Raw genomic sequence first — 16,815 nt, 5'->3', positions numbered from 1 at the left:
GGGGGAAGACCAAGAGGGTGGCATGCATTCATTTCTGATGCTCTTCTCATCCAGGTGCAGGGACAAAAAGTCAGGATGGGGTCTAGACTGTCTTTATCTGAGTGCCCTGGAGGACTGTGCCAGCCAGAGGTGCCACAAGAGCAGGTGATGTTAGGACTGTCCTATCAGCAGGCAGCTTGGGTCCAGGTAGGACCAGAGCAGGCAGTTTTATGGCAGGACTGGGTGTGGGCTATGCTTGTATAAGGTCTTGTGGGAAGAGGTCTTGTGAGAAGGTCTTGTGCTTTATTCAAGAAGCTGAACAAAACTATGCATAAGGCTGAGTGGTGATAAATACTTAGTTACATGAATGACAGTAGATGGAGAGAATCCAGTTTGGTTAGAGGAATTCTGCCACCACCACCCCCCCCCCCGTTTTTCTGCCTTTCTTGCTCTCTGCTTTGCTTTCCAGGATGCAGCAAGCTGCCTTCCCTGTGTCTGTACTCAGGGGGAGACCCTACAACTGGCAGAACAGCCGAGGTGTTCACCCTGAAAGACCGCTCTTGTACCCAAGGTTGCCCCACTGGCAGCCCAGCTGGCTGGAGGAGCTGAAGCCTGCTCAGAGGATGAGGGTCACATCAGCAACACCCTTCATGCTGTTGGCTACAGAACCTCAAGCTGTGCTCTTAGCACCTGACTGTCTCCTGACCAACCTCCACCTGATAGGCGCTTTGGACAAATAATCTAGAAAGATCATACTGATGTCAGTGCCTGAAGAATAAAAACAGAGTGAGCATACAACATGTTCTCCCTTAATGTTTTGCCCCATTCCAAATGTTATCAGAATAGGAACTTGCCAAGCAGAGGATAATTACTTTGCATTAAGTAAACCCTCAGTGCATTTCTCTCCCATTAATTTTTTTCCAATTTCCACCTTTAAGCCAAGTAAGCTTTCAGATGCCCAGCATCCTGGGTTAAGGAGTTCGTTGCCCAACTCGGTTTTGTGAAGAACCACCTTTCTTCATTAAGTGACCCCAGTTCCCTTCTATTAATGCTCTGTAGTTCTTGTATTAAAAGAAACAGAAATGACTCAGTCATCACTCAGCCTTTCCTGGATGATTTTTGTAAACCTCTCTCTCTTCTCATCCTCAGGGTGCAAATGTCCTATCTCAATTTGTTGTTCTTTATGTGGCAGTAATGCTATACTTTTTTTCACCCTTGTCTATCTCTGAGCCTTTTCTGGACCCACTGTATCCTTCTTGAGATGATTTGAGTTATGAGGATGTAATGATATGTGCCATAACAATTTCTTATGTTCTCTGCTTTTTTCTACTATTCCTGATGTTTGATTCCTGATGTTCTTTCTGCCTCTGAAGAGATTTTCTCATACAACTGTTAAAATCTGACATTTTTCTTCGCATGTGCCAATAGTTACCTCAGAGATCATTATTTTGTGTGTGAAGTCAGGGCTGATTTTCCTAAAGTGCATTGCTTCGTTACCCACTTCCCTAAAGAGCATTGCTTACCTACACAGGACTCTGTCCTTTTGTTACCCTGGTACTCAGTCTTATCCTTCTCCAGTTCTTTGCAACTGGCTCTTGAATAACTGCCCTGAATAATTTGGTATCATTAGCAGATTTTATCATATCATTCCTCTTCACCATGTTGATTAAGGAAATGTTAGTGTGTGTCTTATACCAACCTGGCAGAGTTCTGTAGGTGTTCTCCCTCCATTGAGGAACTGTCCATTAATTCCTATTCACTTTTCTGTCTGCTTACTATGAAAAGATCTGCCTTGTTATCCCATGGCTGCCCGCTTTCCTTAGAAGTTTTTGTGGAAGAACTTCATGGGTAGCTAGATTATTCTCATGCATGTGATTACTGACCCCTTCAAAGAACTACAAGAGACAGGATTTACTTACAAGAGGTATATTGACTCTTCCCAAAGTACATCATACTTACACACATTCCATTAGTTTAATTCTTCTGATACAATTTCTATTAACTTGGCCACTACAGATGTCAAACCTTTAGCTTCCAAAATCTCCCTAGACTTCTCCCCTCTCCCCCTCTTCGATATATGCCTTGCCATCCTGCCATTTGCTGATTAAAAGGTAAGTTTAAGGCAAGAGGCCACCCACTGCTATTAGCAACTGTTTCACCCCTGAGTTTCTTGGGAACCTCTGGGGCCATCTTGCCCAGACTTACTAATTCCATTCCTTTTTCACACTTTTATTTTGGATAGGTCTCTTAGTTTAGTCCCCTACAAAACACAGTTCTTGTGGGAATTTCTTCCACTGTCACAAATAATTAATTTAGCTTTGTTTCAATGTCCTTGTTCCCTCTGACTGCTTCTTTTATACCCTGCTCTTCAGCTGTCTTCAAAATTTGTGAAAAGGTTTCTGCTGTTAGTAGCCATAGGGAAGAAATTATTGCTAGTTCTGATGGCTTCTGCTAGTTGTTTTTCAGACTCTTTTTTACCTTTGCTTTGTTGTGATTTTATACTTATTGGAGGTCATGATCATTTCAATTTTCCTCATTCAATTTTCCTCATTCCTCATTTCCTCACATGGAAGGTCAACTTGTTGAAGAACACATACTAATAACTCTCAACATTTTAGCTGTGTCAGCTTCCTTTTGCCTTTTGTCAAGTCTTCTAAAGAGGTACTAGGTATTAGCTTTGGGCTGCCAATGTTGATGTCCCTGTGTAACCTCTATGCTATTTGTGAGGACTGAATGCCCTCAGCTGCCCCTCTCCATTCTGACTGGCTTCTAACAAGTGTCTCACTTCCCTGCAGCTTCCACCACAGCTGTGCTCAACTTCAGAGGGGATTTTTTTGGAATGTGTTGGGCCATAGCTTTAGGATTCAAGTCCTTCTCTTTGCTTATGAATTAAATTTTAACTCAACTGCTTCAGCTTGATTTTCAAAAGAAGCAAGGCACATGCAACGGTGCCGTCTCCTCTGCTGTTACATGGGTCTGCCTGCAAAATTAGGTGAAATCGGCTGTGAGGTGAAAGCCTTGTAGATACTACCTTACTCAAAATTCATTGACAGGTAGGGAAGAAAGAGCATTAGTACCTCTTTCTGATTGTGTCATCTAGGCAACCACCTAAAGGCAGCAGCTGGAGCATGAGTAAGGAGGGAAAGCAGGACTGTTGTGGTGAGCAAGCACACAAGTCCTAGAAAGGAGCTGGGGCTTCCAAGGTGTGTGGGAAGTACTTGGCAGTGCTGAGTGGGGTTGAGATGAAAGATGTCTGTGGTATTGTGGGCGGATGAGGGTGTGCTGCATGGGGTGGGCAGAACACAGGTAGAAGGGGAAGGGAGGAACTGAGGAACAGCAGTGGAAATGCAAGGAAACAAAGTGCAAGTTTGGTGTTTTTTTTAAGCAAGGTTCTATTTTTTTTTCCTTCTATTTTCAGCCCCACAACTAACTGCTGGGCTTAATTCTCCCAATCTCCTACCCATTTACATGCCATCAATGCCTATGAAATTGAAAGTACAGATTCTACCCTCAGAAATATCACTTCACTGTTGTTGCACAGGAGCCCATCATTGTATCCTATGGAAGTATGATTCAGGGTTGAATTTTGATAGCAAATAACAACTCTGATGGCTGAAAAGGAAGAATTGAGCTGTCTCCTGGTGTTCAAGTGCAATCTGGTGGATTCTAATAAAATCAGCAGCTAGATCCTGAATTTACATTTGAAATACCTCAGCTGTGTTTGGAGATGCGTTTCAATGGCAAAAACCTCATGAAGCTGCACTGTGACTTCCTCTCTGTCTGCTGATTGTACTTCCTGTTTCTTCACAGTGGAAAGTTTGAAACCCTGCCAGGAAGCAAGCCTTTTCCCCATGAGTCTGAGTCTGTTGTGGTTTAGTTGGCTGTGGCAGAGGGGAAAAACACAGAGGATTACTCTGGTTGAAATCTCAGCATGAAATTTGAGGGCATAACTAGGTTTCAGCAAACGCTTAGGGAGGTTTAATTCTAGTTAGAAGGTGAAGCCTGAATGCAAAGGAAAGTGCTGGAAGGATGTTGGAAAGAAAAGCAGGCAGCATACATCTTCTCAAGGAACCAGACTTCTGGCTTGCAGCTGCTCTTCTTGTATAAAAGTCACCCTCTTTACACACAATAAAAAAAGGACAGGTGAAGCCAGCTTAGTGCACAGGAGACGTGAGGAAGCTCCTTGGTAAAGAAATCCAGCTATATATGCCCCATTCTGTTTAGGGGCAATTCTCCATAATCTGTGTGCAGATGTCCACTACATCCCTCCCTTGTCCTCCACCTCCTGCCACATTGTTCCCCTCTGTTGTCTGATGCATGTTCTTCCTTGCACTGTCGTGTCTCCCCTCCAGCTCTGCCCTGTGTACCCTCCGTGCTAGCTCCCTGGGTGTCCTGTGAGTGTCTCATTCTGGTCTGCCTTGAGGAAATTCCAGCTAGCAAAACCAACCAAGCAAACCGTCCTCCTTCTTCCTTCTGGTTGTTTTGGAGACCTTACTGAAAATGATCAGAAGGCTGGAAGACCTCTCCTATGAAGAGAGGCTGAGGGAGTTGTTCTGCCTGGAGAAGACTCCAGGGACACCTTATTGCAGCCTTTCAATATATAAAGGGAGCTTTTAAAAAAGATGGAGAAAGACTTTTTACCAGGGCCTATAGCAATAGAACAAAGTTTAAACTGAAAGAGGGTAGGTTTAGATAAGATGTAAGGAAGAAATTCTTCCCCGTGAGGGGGGTGAGGCCCTGGCACAGGTTGCCCAGAGCAGCTGTGGCTGCCCCCTCCCTGGAAGGGTTCAAGGCCAGGCTGGACGGGGCTTTGGGCAACCTGGGCTAGTGGAAGGTGTCCCTGCCCATGGCAGGGGGGTTGGAACTGAGTGATCTTTAAGGTTTCTTCCAACACAAACCATTCTATCTGCTCACTGAACCCTTCTCACCCCTTTTCTCCAGGGTATCCTGACTCATTGGCATTTCTTCTAAGAAGTCTTTCTGATTCAGCATGTATCTCAGCTGCCATTTCCCTTGTCTCCTTTCAACATCTGCCCCAGCTTGAAATCAGACTAAACAGTAGTCTGACATTTTTCCCAAGGTAATATAGGCCTTTACTAGAAAGCAGCAAAGGGAGATAAATGAAAGTGTTGAAGAAAAAAATAGAAACCAGCCCTTTCAGCCTCAGAAATGCAGCCTGACTCCCTGAAGCAAGCACTACTTTGAACTTCCACAGGCTGTACATCAGGTTGTGATAGAAAGGTCTCTGTGTGTGCTCTTTCCAATAACCTCTCAAACCATCAACCCCATTTTTTTTTTTTTATTCCATTTTGCTTGTTCTCCTCCACGACCCTGGCTTCATCCTTCTCTACTTCTCCTTGGATGCATCAGACTTTTGATTATTTATAGTCCTCTGCCTAAGGCTGCAACTTCTCAGTCTCACTTCTATAGAAACAGTTCCTTGTTTGAGATATGTTCTAGTGTTAGCTGCCAACTGGGGCTGACTTCCCGGGATGAGTTATAGCATGGGATATTTGATGTAGCAAATGCAGCTTAACCACGAGAGACAAGTGAGGGCAGAATGTGTTTTGTATTGTGCTGTGCTGCAGGTCAGACTGGGCTAAAACCAGTGATAGCTCCAAACCTGAGAGCAATGGTAGAATTACTAACATACAAAGAAAGGCATGAAGATAAGGGAAGGACAGAGAGATAGAAAAGAAGTGTGGAAAAAGAAACAACCAAGAGGTGTTAAAAAGGAAGCCTACCAGCTGAGAATTTGACATGGGGAAGGAGGAGTGCAACTTCCTTTTCAGTTAAGTTCTCATTTTAGTTTTCTCTCTCAGAAGTTTCCATAGTGCCGGGGCTGATTTCCTGGGCTAAGAAACTGAAGATCTGTTCAGAGCATTTCTGAGCTCTCCGGAATTCTCAGGTTATCACCAGTGCTTCCAGTGTCCAGCACAACCTTCTTTGACAGACAGAGGGTGAACGAGAAGATGGGAAAGGCGCAGTAACTTACCAGTGTCTCCCTTGAGAACCAGGGACCTCAAAGGCTGACCTTTTATGTGGCAAAACTAAGGACAAAGGGGCAGGGCCAGTGTTCACACTGTGATTAAATGGCATCAGAAATCACCTACGCTGAGGTGAAGTTCAAGAATGCATCCCCGGCTGCAGTGGTTGAAGGTAAGGAATGGATGGGTTATTCAGGGGAAGGGGACCTGGAGGTAGGAGGGCTGAAGAACAGGGAATGGTGACTTTTCCTTCTGTGACTGTTTCCTACCTGGTCTTGACAAATTGGTGAGAAAAAGGAGTTGTCTACCACTACATGAGCAGGAGACTGGAGGACTGTTGAAGTAAGAGGGTCAAGGAATGTCTACAGGAGGAGAGGTGGGAATCTTTAGGTGGTTGGAGTTGCAACATGAACGAGGATGACTACCGGGAGCACAAACAGTCGGTCTCAAATGACCATTCAGCAAGGAACCTATCTGGGCTCCCTTAGTCCCCTGGTTGCAACACCAATGGTGGCAAATGGTAGAGGGTCCAGGATGGGTACTGTGCAGTAATAGTGGTTAGCTCTGGCACAATGCAGTTAGTAGCTGCCTCCTTACATGTTATGTAGTCTTGGTTGAGAGAATAATTTCTGGACAAATACTGAGTATGAACAATAGGGACTACGGTTTATTATAAACCATTTGATCTGTTACAAAGGTGTAGGGACTACCAGGGCAGCAAATGGCAGTAAATAAGCCCAAGCCCTGGCTGCTGCTGCTTTTGCCTCTCAGAGTGAGGCTGCAGGTTCCTGCTTATGGAGAGAGCAGCAGTAGAGAACAAACATGCCTCCTTACAGTAGAGCCATCAGTCGCCCCCTACAGTTTTGTGAGATGTGGCACTGGCTGCAGAAACTTATAACCCCATTGTCCTTGGCTGATTGAGAAATGGTCCTTGGAGAAGAGAGACCCAAAAGTTAAAAGTAAGGATGGGCTTGAAGAAAACACTTTCAAATACACAGAGGAAGGATCCCATTCTGTGACTGTTGTTTACCACTCCTGAAATATAATTAACACACCAAAACCACAAATTTGTATTGCTGTTAAAAATCACGGTTGTAAAATGGTGTCTCTACTAGCGTTTGTGCAAATTTAAGGCGTGTTCTGATCAGTATGTGTTCTGTAGTCATTATCCCACAAGTAGGAACACATAGACTCATTGCTTCCACCCTTAGACACAGGACCCTACACATCAGCGGTTTCCAGAGGTGTGAAAGTATGTGTGTGTAAAAGAATGAATGAATAAATAATTATTGCTGCTAGAGATATTAACTTGCCTATTTACAGCTTTACGTCAGTTTTACAGTCCCAAACAGAGCAGGCATCATCTCCGGGTTATTCCTTGACTGCTCTGAGGCATGAATCATGCAAATAAAGAATGTGCATACTCCTCACTGCCTTGAAAGCTCGCTGTTTTCAGTGCACCAGAGTTAGCTGGTGATGGACTTACGTGCTGAATAACCAGCATATGCTCATTAGGTCTGTTGTGTTGTGATCATTCTGGACATGTTGCAGGCTAACTGTAGGAAGCATGTTGCAGGGAGATGAACTCACTGAGCATGCACAACATCTACTGCATTTCAGTTGTGTTGGTGAGGTGCATGCATACTGGCAGGGCTCTCTGTGCCACCTGGGTGTGAGGGTGGGATGCGCAGGTCTGACTGGGCACAGGATGAACTGTCAGTCTGTGGACATGCAGCACACCAAAAAATCATTTGGACCTGGCAGATCTATTGTCTGAAGTAGGTGTCTGGACTCCAGAGCATGATCCAGGTCCTTTTTTTCACTACATACATTTCTGGCTAGAAAAACATGATTTGCCCAGGGAAATCTGGGTCTTGTCTGTCTATGAAGATTTTCTCTTCTGATAATGAAAGATGATGCTTTTTTTCCTGGTGTAACAAACTCCTACAAGTCTTTGGGAAGTAGTCAGTGGGCTTCCCCAAACAGCAGGTTACTGGAAGTCTTGCTTACTAGGCATGACTGGCAGGCACACTTGGGAGTCTCATGCTGAGCAGTGAATGAGGTGTCTCTAAAGCTTTTCCTTAATAACAGTCTCTCCCAAAACTTCTTTACTCCTGTCCTGCAGTGGTGTGCTGCTGTCTTTTTACCCTCCTGTTTGCCCCGTCTTGTGTACCTGCCACAACCTAGAATAGTATTTACCAAGTGTTTGTTTCTGCTTCCCTGTGACCCATTCTCCTGTCTGCTCCCAAACTTCCTCAGTACTGGCAGTATTTCTCTAGACAAAAGTCAGGCCCTGCTAAGTCTGAATCTGAGTGGGATACTTTACTCAGGCTGCTGGACCCAGCCCTCTGTTCTCCCCAGCCATCCAGCCTTGTACAACCTAGTTTTACTACAGCAAATCTATAAACCCTGGCTTGGAAAGCAGAGATGGATGGGATTTTTTTTTTAATCTTCCCATGATTTTGTGCCATCATAGCTTTGTACATTTTTTGCCTCCTGTCCTCATTTGGCTTACACCAGCCGCCTTCTACACTGAAAATCCCAAAGCTAAAGAGGAACTGAAGCAGGTGAAAAAAAGTTTTCCGGGGAGAAGTCAACATGAAATCTTCATATGAATGCCTCAAGTGTCACAAATAGAGCAATGTTGTACTTGGCAGCTTTGGGCCTCATCTAGAAAGACATGATTCACTCCAGATTTTGGGGCCATGTGACCAGTAATTAGCACTGCCAGCTGGGCTGAGGCTGTGAACACTGTTGCTGAACCTGACCTTCTCCAGAAACCACAGAGATCCCCTGCTCTGTCCCAGTCTTCCCTTCTCCCAAACTGTGTAACTTCCACATCAGAACTGAAATTGCATTTTTCTGGAGCAGCTCTCCCTTGAGTTGTACGTCCTCAGTTATGTGGACTGACTGAAGCATAGTTGACTGCTGGGTTGTATTGTTGTATTTGCTGTGTTCCTTCACTTTTAGTACCTCCTGAGACAAAGAAGCATGAGTCCTGTCTCCAGAAATACCCACAGTGGCTCCCGTGGCTGATCTCGCTGCTGCTCCTCTTGGTGTGCATTGCCCTCGTTATTGCTCTCCTTGGTGAGTATGTGCAGGTTGGTAACAGGAGAGAGGTCTGGGGCAAGTGCTGGGAGAAAAGCAGAGAAATCAGAGCCCAGAGGATCTTCCAACCAGGAGGGCGTTTCTACTCAGGAACAGTTTTGCCATGAGAAAGGATGCAAGCACAAACATTTTGGCTCAGAAAACCAGAATGTTGAATATTTGAAAGGTAGATTTAGGAGCAGAATCTTTCCTGACTACTTAAACATTGAGGATTTAAAGGTACAGTTGTGACATGGCACAAACTTCTCTCTTGCAGGGTAGCCAAACCAGATGTTTTGGCCAACTAGTATGTGGGAGCTAGGACTACCACAGCACTATGGCAGATGGTTCTGTTATACCCATTCTCTTTCTTAGAATGGTGGAAAGAGTTGGGTGGGAAGTGCTTTCTGGAGGTCTCGAGTCTAATGCCCTATTTAGGGGCAAGAAGCACGGTCATCTTCAGAATTTCAGGGTTGTTTGGACTTTCTGTAAGGTCTCAGGCTTCTCTGCCCTGGCTCTGTATATGTGTACATACATCTCCAAATATTACACTGTTTACCCTGAGGCCTTTCCAGTGTTCCCAGATTACACCGTCCCTTTGGAACTGTGGAACAGTTATCTGTCTTCATATCACACAAAAAAATTAATTACAGAGGGGGGAAAAAACTGGAAATGGGAGCACAAGTGTCTATGAAGGCAGATGCATCTGCACTTGAGCTCTCTAAGGTGCTTGGACACAATTTGTGTCCTAAAGAAAAAAATGGCTTTTCACAGTCCTGTCATCTCCAGGATTAAATGTGTGGTGCAAACTCTCACACCTTTTTAGTGTTAATTGCAGAATACTAGAATAATTCATAAAAAGTTATTCTTGCACACAATGTTCATGGAGACTGTGATCACTGTTTTGTTCTCATGCCAATAAAGATGATGGATTCTGGAGGAGTCGTGTTGTCAGGATAAACTGCTGTCCTTCCTTTTGCTGTCATTAGTTCCCGAGTGCCGGAAGTTTGTATTGCTTTCTTCCCAAATGTATAACTTTTCACAGTATCCTGTCAAATGGTTGAGAAGGTTTAGGTTGGGTTGTCAGATTCTGATACAGTCTGGCCAGGTTTTTTAAGATGTTTCACACCTTCCATGTGAATTACAAATACTCTGCCATGTGTAAAATAGTAACATATTTAATGGTAAATATTTTTATCTAAGTTAATTGATGTTGTGTAGGATTTTGATTTAGCAGAGTGATACAGCAATTTATTAAAATGAAAACACAAGTACAAATGGCACTTAACAGACCGTAGAAATCACAATGCACAGATGAATCACAATACAAATGTGGTTCTCATTGTCAGTCTCTGCAATATGCTCAACATTGAGACACTGGGTGTCCCCGATGACCAAGGAGGAATATGTGGGTTAAAGCCAGCTCAGGCCCATTGCTATCTTGAGAGATGTTTTTGTTAGTAATTCAGTTTTTTACACTATTTTGGCCTAAGCCACATATACACTCACTCTATGATTCTCTGGCTGACTTAGGAAGACATTGCCCTCTTTTTGATCTTTAGAGGGGTGAACGCAGCTTGTCAATACACTCAGCTGATGAAACTGGTTGATTCACTCAATAGCACTAGATAGGAGAAAGTCCATCGTCTGGTCTCATTTGTGTTGAGAAGAGGTCAACTTTCTTGCCAACAGGTGTGGCCGGTCATGCCTCAGCCTTGCCCATCTCCTCCTCCATTATAGGAGTTCTCTGATCAGGCCAGAGGCCACTATGATTACTCTGCCCTCTGCATATTAATGATACTTCCAAATGAAACTGTTGATAATACTAGAGAACTATATTACTTAGCCTACCCTGAACATCTTCCAAATAATATCCCTGAGTGTTTCAGTGAGTTAGTGATAAGTCCTTTGGGTTGTGGATGTGGCCTGCTGACACCTGTCACCAGTATTATTATTCCCCAACTATTTAGTAAGATTTAGGAGTTTACCTTCCACCCTGGTTGCAGCAGCTCTAGCTCTATTCTATTCCCTTTACCTGGACTGCGTTTGTTGCTGATGAAACAGCTGAATCTGATGTGTTACTCATCCAAATTCCTGTTGATGTCTGTTTTAGGAAGAGATTATCTGTGCCACGGAAGTGCTGCTTTTTATTCAGCCACTGTAAAGAGATTTAGACAGGCAGCTTGGCTGTAGGTATCTCCATGGTAAAAGCCTATGGTTGGGTGGAATCCAGCCCAGCCTCTCTGGCATGTCCTCGGTGTGATGCCCTTCCTGTGGTCCTTCTGCTGTCTGACATGGGAGATTGTCTCTTTCTGGCTGGGAAGGCAGCCACACCTCTTCAGCTCCACAGCACCCAAGGGGGCCTGGTGTCAGCTGCTCGGTGCTGGGACAGACTCTGTTGACACACCAGAGGCCAGCTGTGGCCACCAGGCACTGCTTGGGTGGGTCACAGGCTTCTCTAGCTTTGTTGGCCATGTCGTCCTGTCTAGATCTTGTCAGTCAGGGCCAGAGAAGTCCTTGCGGGCAGCTGTGGGCTGCTGGGAGCAGAAATGCCCCCTCCCTTTGCTGAGAGGATGGCAGTTACCAGTTGTGGAATGGAAAGAGACGGCCCCCGGAGAGGCGATGCTGGGACAGTGCTTGGCTGGGAACTGGGGAAACAAGAGTGGAGCCCAGAGGTGGTGTGTGAGGAGCTGGCAGGAAGGGGTAATCCTGCCGCCTTTGCTCTCCCTTTCCAGTTGCTCCCTTCTCCCGGAAGGGTGACCAGCCCTCAGCCCTGCAGCAGGCATTCACGGAGTGGCGGTGCATCTCAGCGGAGCCACAAGGCAAAGGTCAGTAGTGCTGGCAGGGGTGCAGGAGGTCTTTGGGACGGGGACAGTGAATGCTGGGGTCTGCTGTGACAGCCAGCAGCAGAGGGAGCAGCCCCTGGAGAGGCAGAGTCCAGAGGAGAGAGAGAGGTGGGGAGAAAAAGGGGTTCCTGCTCTCAGCGTAGCGGGAGGAGAGGGCCCTGTTAATGCTCTGCTGGAGGGCAGGGTGGCTGTGCAGGGCCGCTCTAGTCAGGGAAAGGGGCAATATCCCCTGTTCCCTGGGGTAAGGGCCTAAAGGAGACTGTACAAGGAGAAGTCAAACCAGATCACCCGAATAACTTGGTCAAGACCTGAGAGCGTGTTACAGGGATTACCCTGGATTTGTGTCCACAGATCTCACTGGTCATACTGCAAAGCAGTGGGATGGAGCAATATCTGTACTATCCCTGTTTTTTCAAGTGCCTTCTGTCAGGAAAAGAGATCTAAGGAGAACACGAGCACCATCCCTGTAGAACAGGGGTCCTTGAAATCCCCATCTCATGTGCTATTAGCATTCACCTCTGCTGTCTCTCCCTGCACAGAGGGAGGCTGGACGTGCTGCCCAGAGGGCTGGAAGAACTTTCAACAAAGCTGCTACTATATCTCAGATGATACGATGTCCTGGGCTGAGAGTGTGCAGAACTGCACTGGGATGGGCTCCCATCTGGTGGTGATCAACAGCAAAGCAGAGCAGGTAGGTGCATGGCCCAGAGAGGGGCAGAGTGGCCAGAGACACAGTGCCAGGCGCTGGAGGGGACTCAGAGCCCTCCTTGTCCTGCAAGGGAGGGGAATGTCCTTTCTGCATCCTCTCTCTGCTCAGTCCTGCACCTCATGGGCATTGCACTCTTCCTGATTTCCAGGTTTTCCTCTCCATTTTTCTGGAACTGTCTTCAATACGACCAAATTTCTACATTGGTCTGAGGGCAGAGAAGGTGGGCGAGTGGCACTGGGTGGACCAGACTCCATTTAATGTGTCAGCAGCGTGAGTATCCCTGGGTGGAGAGAGTTTGTTGTGGCTCCTGGTAGTGTGAGAAAGTCGGGGAGAAGTGAGGGTGTCTGTCGCTGCATGAGAGGGAGGTGAGACAAAGCCTTGTGAGAGGTCAGTGATGGATCAGGAGAGGGCTGTGTGGGACACCGGGGTCACATGGCCCTGTCCCTGTTATTAATTAACTACCTGTGACGTGGCCATCACAGAATCACAGAATCATCTAGTTTGGAAATGACCTTGAAGATCAACTATTCCAACCCTTAACCTAACACTGACTTTTCTCAACTACACCATATCCCTCAACGCTATGTCGGCGTGACTCTTAACCACCTCCAGGGATGGGGACTCCATCACCTACCTGAGCAGACCATTTCACCGCCCAACAATCTCTTCTGTAAAGAAATGCTTCCTAATAACTAGTCTAAACCTTCCCCGGTGCAACTCAAGGCCATTCCCTCTTGTCCTATCACTTGTTACTTGGTTAAAGAGAATCATCCCCATCTCTCTGCACCCTCCTTTCAGGGAGCTGTAGAGGGCGATGAGGTCTCCCCTCAGCCTCCTCTTCTCCAGACCAAACCCCCCCAGTTCCCCCAGCCGCTCCCCATCAGACCTGTGCTCCAGACCCTGCACCAGCTCCGTTGCCCTTCTCTGGACACACTCGAGTCATTCAATGTCCTTTTTGTAGTGAGGGGCCCAAAACTGAACACAGGAATAGAGGTGCGGCCTCACCAGTGCTGAGTACAGGGGTCAGATCCCTTCCCTGTCCCTGCTGGCCACGCTATTGCTGACACAAGCCAGGATGCCATTGGCCTTCTTGGCCACCTGGGCACACTGCCGGCTTCTGTTCAGCGGGCTGTCAATCACCCCCCAGGTCCCTCTCTGACTGGCAGCTCTCCAGCCACTCCTCCCCAAGCCTGTAGCGCTGCTGGGGGTTGTTGTGGCCCAAGGGCAGCCCCCGGCATTTGGCCTCATTGAAACTCCTCCAGTTGGGCTCAGCCCATGGCTCCAGCCTGTCCAGGTCTCTCTGCAGAGCCTCCCTGCCCTCGAGCAGATCAACACTCCCACCCAACCTCGTGTCATCTGCAAACTGACTGAGGGTGCACTCGATCCCCTTGTCTAGACCATCAGTAAAGATGTTAAACAGGAGTGGCCCCAAAACCCAGCCCTGGGGGACACCACTCGTGACCGGACGCCAACTGGATTTAACTCCGATCACCACAACTCTCTGGGCCCGGCCATCCAGACAGTTTTTTACCCAGTGAAGCGTGTGCCCATCCAAGCCACAAGCAGCCAGTTTCGCCAGGAAAATGCTGTAGGAAACGGTGTCAAAGGCCTTACTAAAGTAAAGATAAACAACATCCACAGCCTTTCCTTCATCCAATAAGCAGGTCACCCTGTCGTAGAAGGAGATGAGGTTTGTCAAGCAGGACCTGCCTTTCATAAACCCATGCTGACTGAACCTGAGCATCTGGCTGTCCCTCATGTGTTGTGTGATGGTACTCAGGGTGAGCTGCTCCGTCAGCTTCCTGGGCACCGAAGTCAAGCTGACAGGCCTGTAATTTTCCAGATCATCATTCCGACCCTTCTTATAGACGGGCGTCACACTGGCCAATTTCCAATCTGTCAGAACCTCCCTTGTCAGCCAGGACTGCTGGTAAATGATGGAAAGCGGCTTGGCGAGCACCCCAGCCAGCTCCTTCAGCACCCCCAGGTGTATCCTATCCAGTTCCATAGACTTGTGTGTGTCTATGTGATGCGATGTGATGGTCACCGACCATCTCCTCCTGGAATGCAGGGGGGTCGTTCTCCCAGTCTCTGTCTTCTGGCTGAGGAGGCTGGATTCCCTCAGTAGAGCAAGTCTGGCTGTTAAAGACTGAGACAAAGAAGCCATTAAGCACCTCAGCGTTCTCCTCATCACTTGTTACCATGTCCCCTCCTGTGTCTAGCAGGGGGTGGAGGCTCTCCTTGGTGTTTCTTTTGCTGTTGACATACTTATAGAAACATTTATTGTTGTCCTTGATTGCTGAAGGCTGAAGGCACAGAAGAAGCTGCATCGCACCAGCAGCAAGAACCCCTCAGAGATGGCCAGCCTTGCCCGACCTCCACAGTGCCCCCACCATGCCTATGGGCACCTATATGCACTGAGCAGGGCCCTGTGGTGTTGCCCGTAGGAAGAAGGCAGGTTTCCAAGGAAGAGTGGTGCCAGTGGGATATCAGAGTGGGAGGAAGGTTGTACGGCTTCTGTCCATCATTAGGCATCCGCAATTTTTCTCTCTCTCTCCACCCTTGCATCCTCCTGTGGCCTTCCCCAGCAGTGCTTTATAAAGTGCACTGGTAAGTTACACGTCTGTCTCTATCTCAGGTTCTGGAGGAAAGGTGAACCAACTAATACAGATGCTGAGAAGTGCGTTGTAATCCATATTCTTTCAGCACCAGCCTACAACTGGAATGATGTAAAATGCGGGAATTATTATCGAATTTGTGAGGCTGCTGCAGTAACTGTGTGATGGAGATACCCTCACCCTGAGCAAAACTGAGAGACGAGCAGTGAGCTGGGAACAGTGCAGGGCTGTGTTGGGAGGGGTGGGGGCCCTGGAGCTGCATCTTCACTGTGCTGGGTGGGACGATGTGAGTGGAAGTGCTATGACTCGTTGTCCAGCATCCCCAGTGGATGTAACGGCTCAGGGACCACAGGAAGGCTCAGGCTCATCAAACATGTCCTGGGCTCTTGTGTCCTCTACTCTCTGAGTGGGACCAGCAGCCACTGACCAAAAAGTGTTTGAATTCTCCGGGAAGAAGATGCAGGAAAGGAAGACAGAGGCTCAGAGCTGCAATTTCTTTGTCTCCTTGAGCAGAGGTGTCTGCTTTTTGTTGAGTCAATCACAGAATATCCTCTAGTTGCACTGGTTTTGCTGAACAATACTTATTACTTATATAAGAGAAAATACAATATTAGATTGATGAAAAATGCTCCATGCCATGTGTCTGTCTCTCTTTTTCTTTCCATCTCTAAGCTGTAGGGGTTTTTTGTATCATAGAATCGTAGGATCACAGAATGTTTTGGGTTGGAAGGGACCTTAAATTTCATCGAGTCCCAACTTCCTGCCACAGGCAGGGACAACTTCCACTAGATCAGATTGCTGAAAGGCCCGTCCAACCTGGCCTTGAACTCTTTTGGGGAGGGGGGGGACAGGGCAGACCTAATTTCTCTGGGCAACCTGTGACAGTGTCTCAACACACTCACAGTAAAGAATTTCCTTCGACGTAGTCAAAACCTCCCCTCTTTCACTTTAAAACTATTACTTGTTTTCCTTTCACTACCTATCCTTGTCAAACATTCCTCCTCCTTTTTCCTGTAGCCACTTTAAGTACTGGAAGTCCACTCTAAGGTCTCCCTGGAGCCTTCTCTTCTCCAGGCTGAACACCCCCAACTCTCTCAGCCTGTCCCCACAGGGGAGGTGCTCCAGCCCCCTGAACATCTTTGTGTTCTCCTCTGGACCCTCTCCCGTGGAGGAACAATCCACACCGCCTGTCTCAGCCCCTTCCCTGTATGCACTACGGGGACCTTCCCTCCTCCCACAGTACGTAGGGGTTTTGTCTGGGCAGGACCAGGCTCAAAAGACGTTGCTGTGCCAGGATACAGCCTTGCTACACAAGTACTGCAGCAGAGGTTGTATCCGCCCAGTGAGAGGAAATCGCTCAGAGACAACCTGCCTGCTCTGTTCCCTTGCACGCAGCCAAAGCTCTGGAGGGGCCTGGGCACAGGAAACCACTTCTAGGGATATTGTGAGTGTCTGTCAGGCCGTGCTTGACCTGGAGCTGTCTCCAGCGGCAAAATGACTGGTGCCTTCAGTGTCTCCTCGAGGAAGAAGTCCTCTTCCCACCTCAGAGCTGTTAAGATTTTCCTGATGCAGCAGCGCTCCTGGGAGGC

General features: G+C 47.3%; 1 protein-coding gene across 2 annotated transcripts; it reads left to right on the top strand.

Annotated features, from left to right (window-relative positions):
• The first annotated feature begins 5,341 nt into the window (after window positions 1–5,341).
• LOC113491143 (C-type lectin domain family 4 member A-like) lies at window positions 5,342–15,632 on the top strand. 2 transcript variants are annotated; one of them, XM_026867868.1, is made up of 8 exons: window positions 5,342–6,138; window positions 8,937–9,053; window positions 11,789–11,881; window positions 12,439–12,590; window positions 12,757–12,878; window positions 14,436–14,439; window positions 15,110–15,113; window positions 15,315–15,632. In XM_026867868.1, the coding sequence occupies exons 1-8, from the start codon at window positions 6,072–6,074 to the stop codon at window positions 15,389–15,391; spliced, it is 636 nt and encodes a 211-aa protein (XP_026723669.1). In that variant the 5' UTR covers window positions 5,342–6,071; the 3' UTR covers window positions 15,392–15,632. The 2 variants fall into 2 exon arrangements, with proteins under 2 accessions (XP_026723669.1, XP_026723668.1); XM_026867867.1 differs by lacking the exons at window positions 14,436–14,439; window positions 15,110–15,113 and having other exon boundaries at window positions 15,247–15,632.
• The last annotated feature ends 1,183 nt before the right edge of the window (window positions 15,633–16,815 follow it).

This window comes from Athene cunicularia, assembly GCF_003259725.1.
Source record: "Athene cunicularia isolate RWA chromosome 1 unlocalized genomic scaffold, athCun1 chr1_part2, whole genome shotgun sequence".
Lineage (NCBI taxonomy): Eukaryota > Metazoa > Chordata > Aves > Strigiformes > Strigidae > Athene > Athene cunicularia.
The sequence above is the reverse complement of the archived record's forward strand: the minus strand, read 5'-3'. Positions and strand labels throughout refer to the sequence as shown.

Excerpts from the sequence above, each read along its gene's own strand:
- LOC113491143 (XM_026867867.1), top strand. The coding sequence starts at position 6,072 with ATGGCATCAGAAATCACCTACGCTGAGGTGAAGTTCAAGAATGCATCC. Across the intron at positions 6,139-8,936 it reads CCCGGCTGCAGTGGTTGAAG|TACCTCCTGAGACAAAGAAG; the intron begins GTAAGGAATGGA and ends CTTCACTTTTAG. Across the intron at positions 11,882-12,438 it reads AGCGGAGCCACAAGGCAAAG|AGGGAGGCTGGACGTGCTGC; the intron begins GTCAGTAGTGCT and ends CTCCCTGCACAG.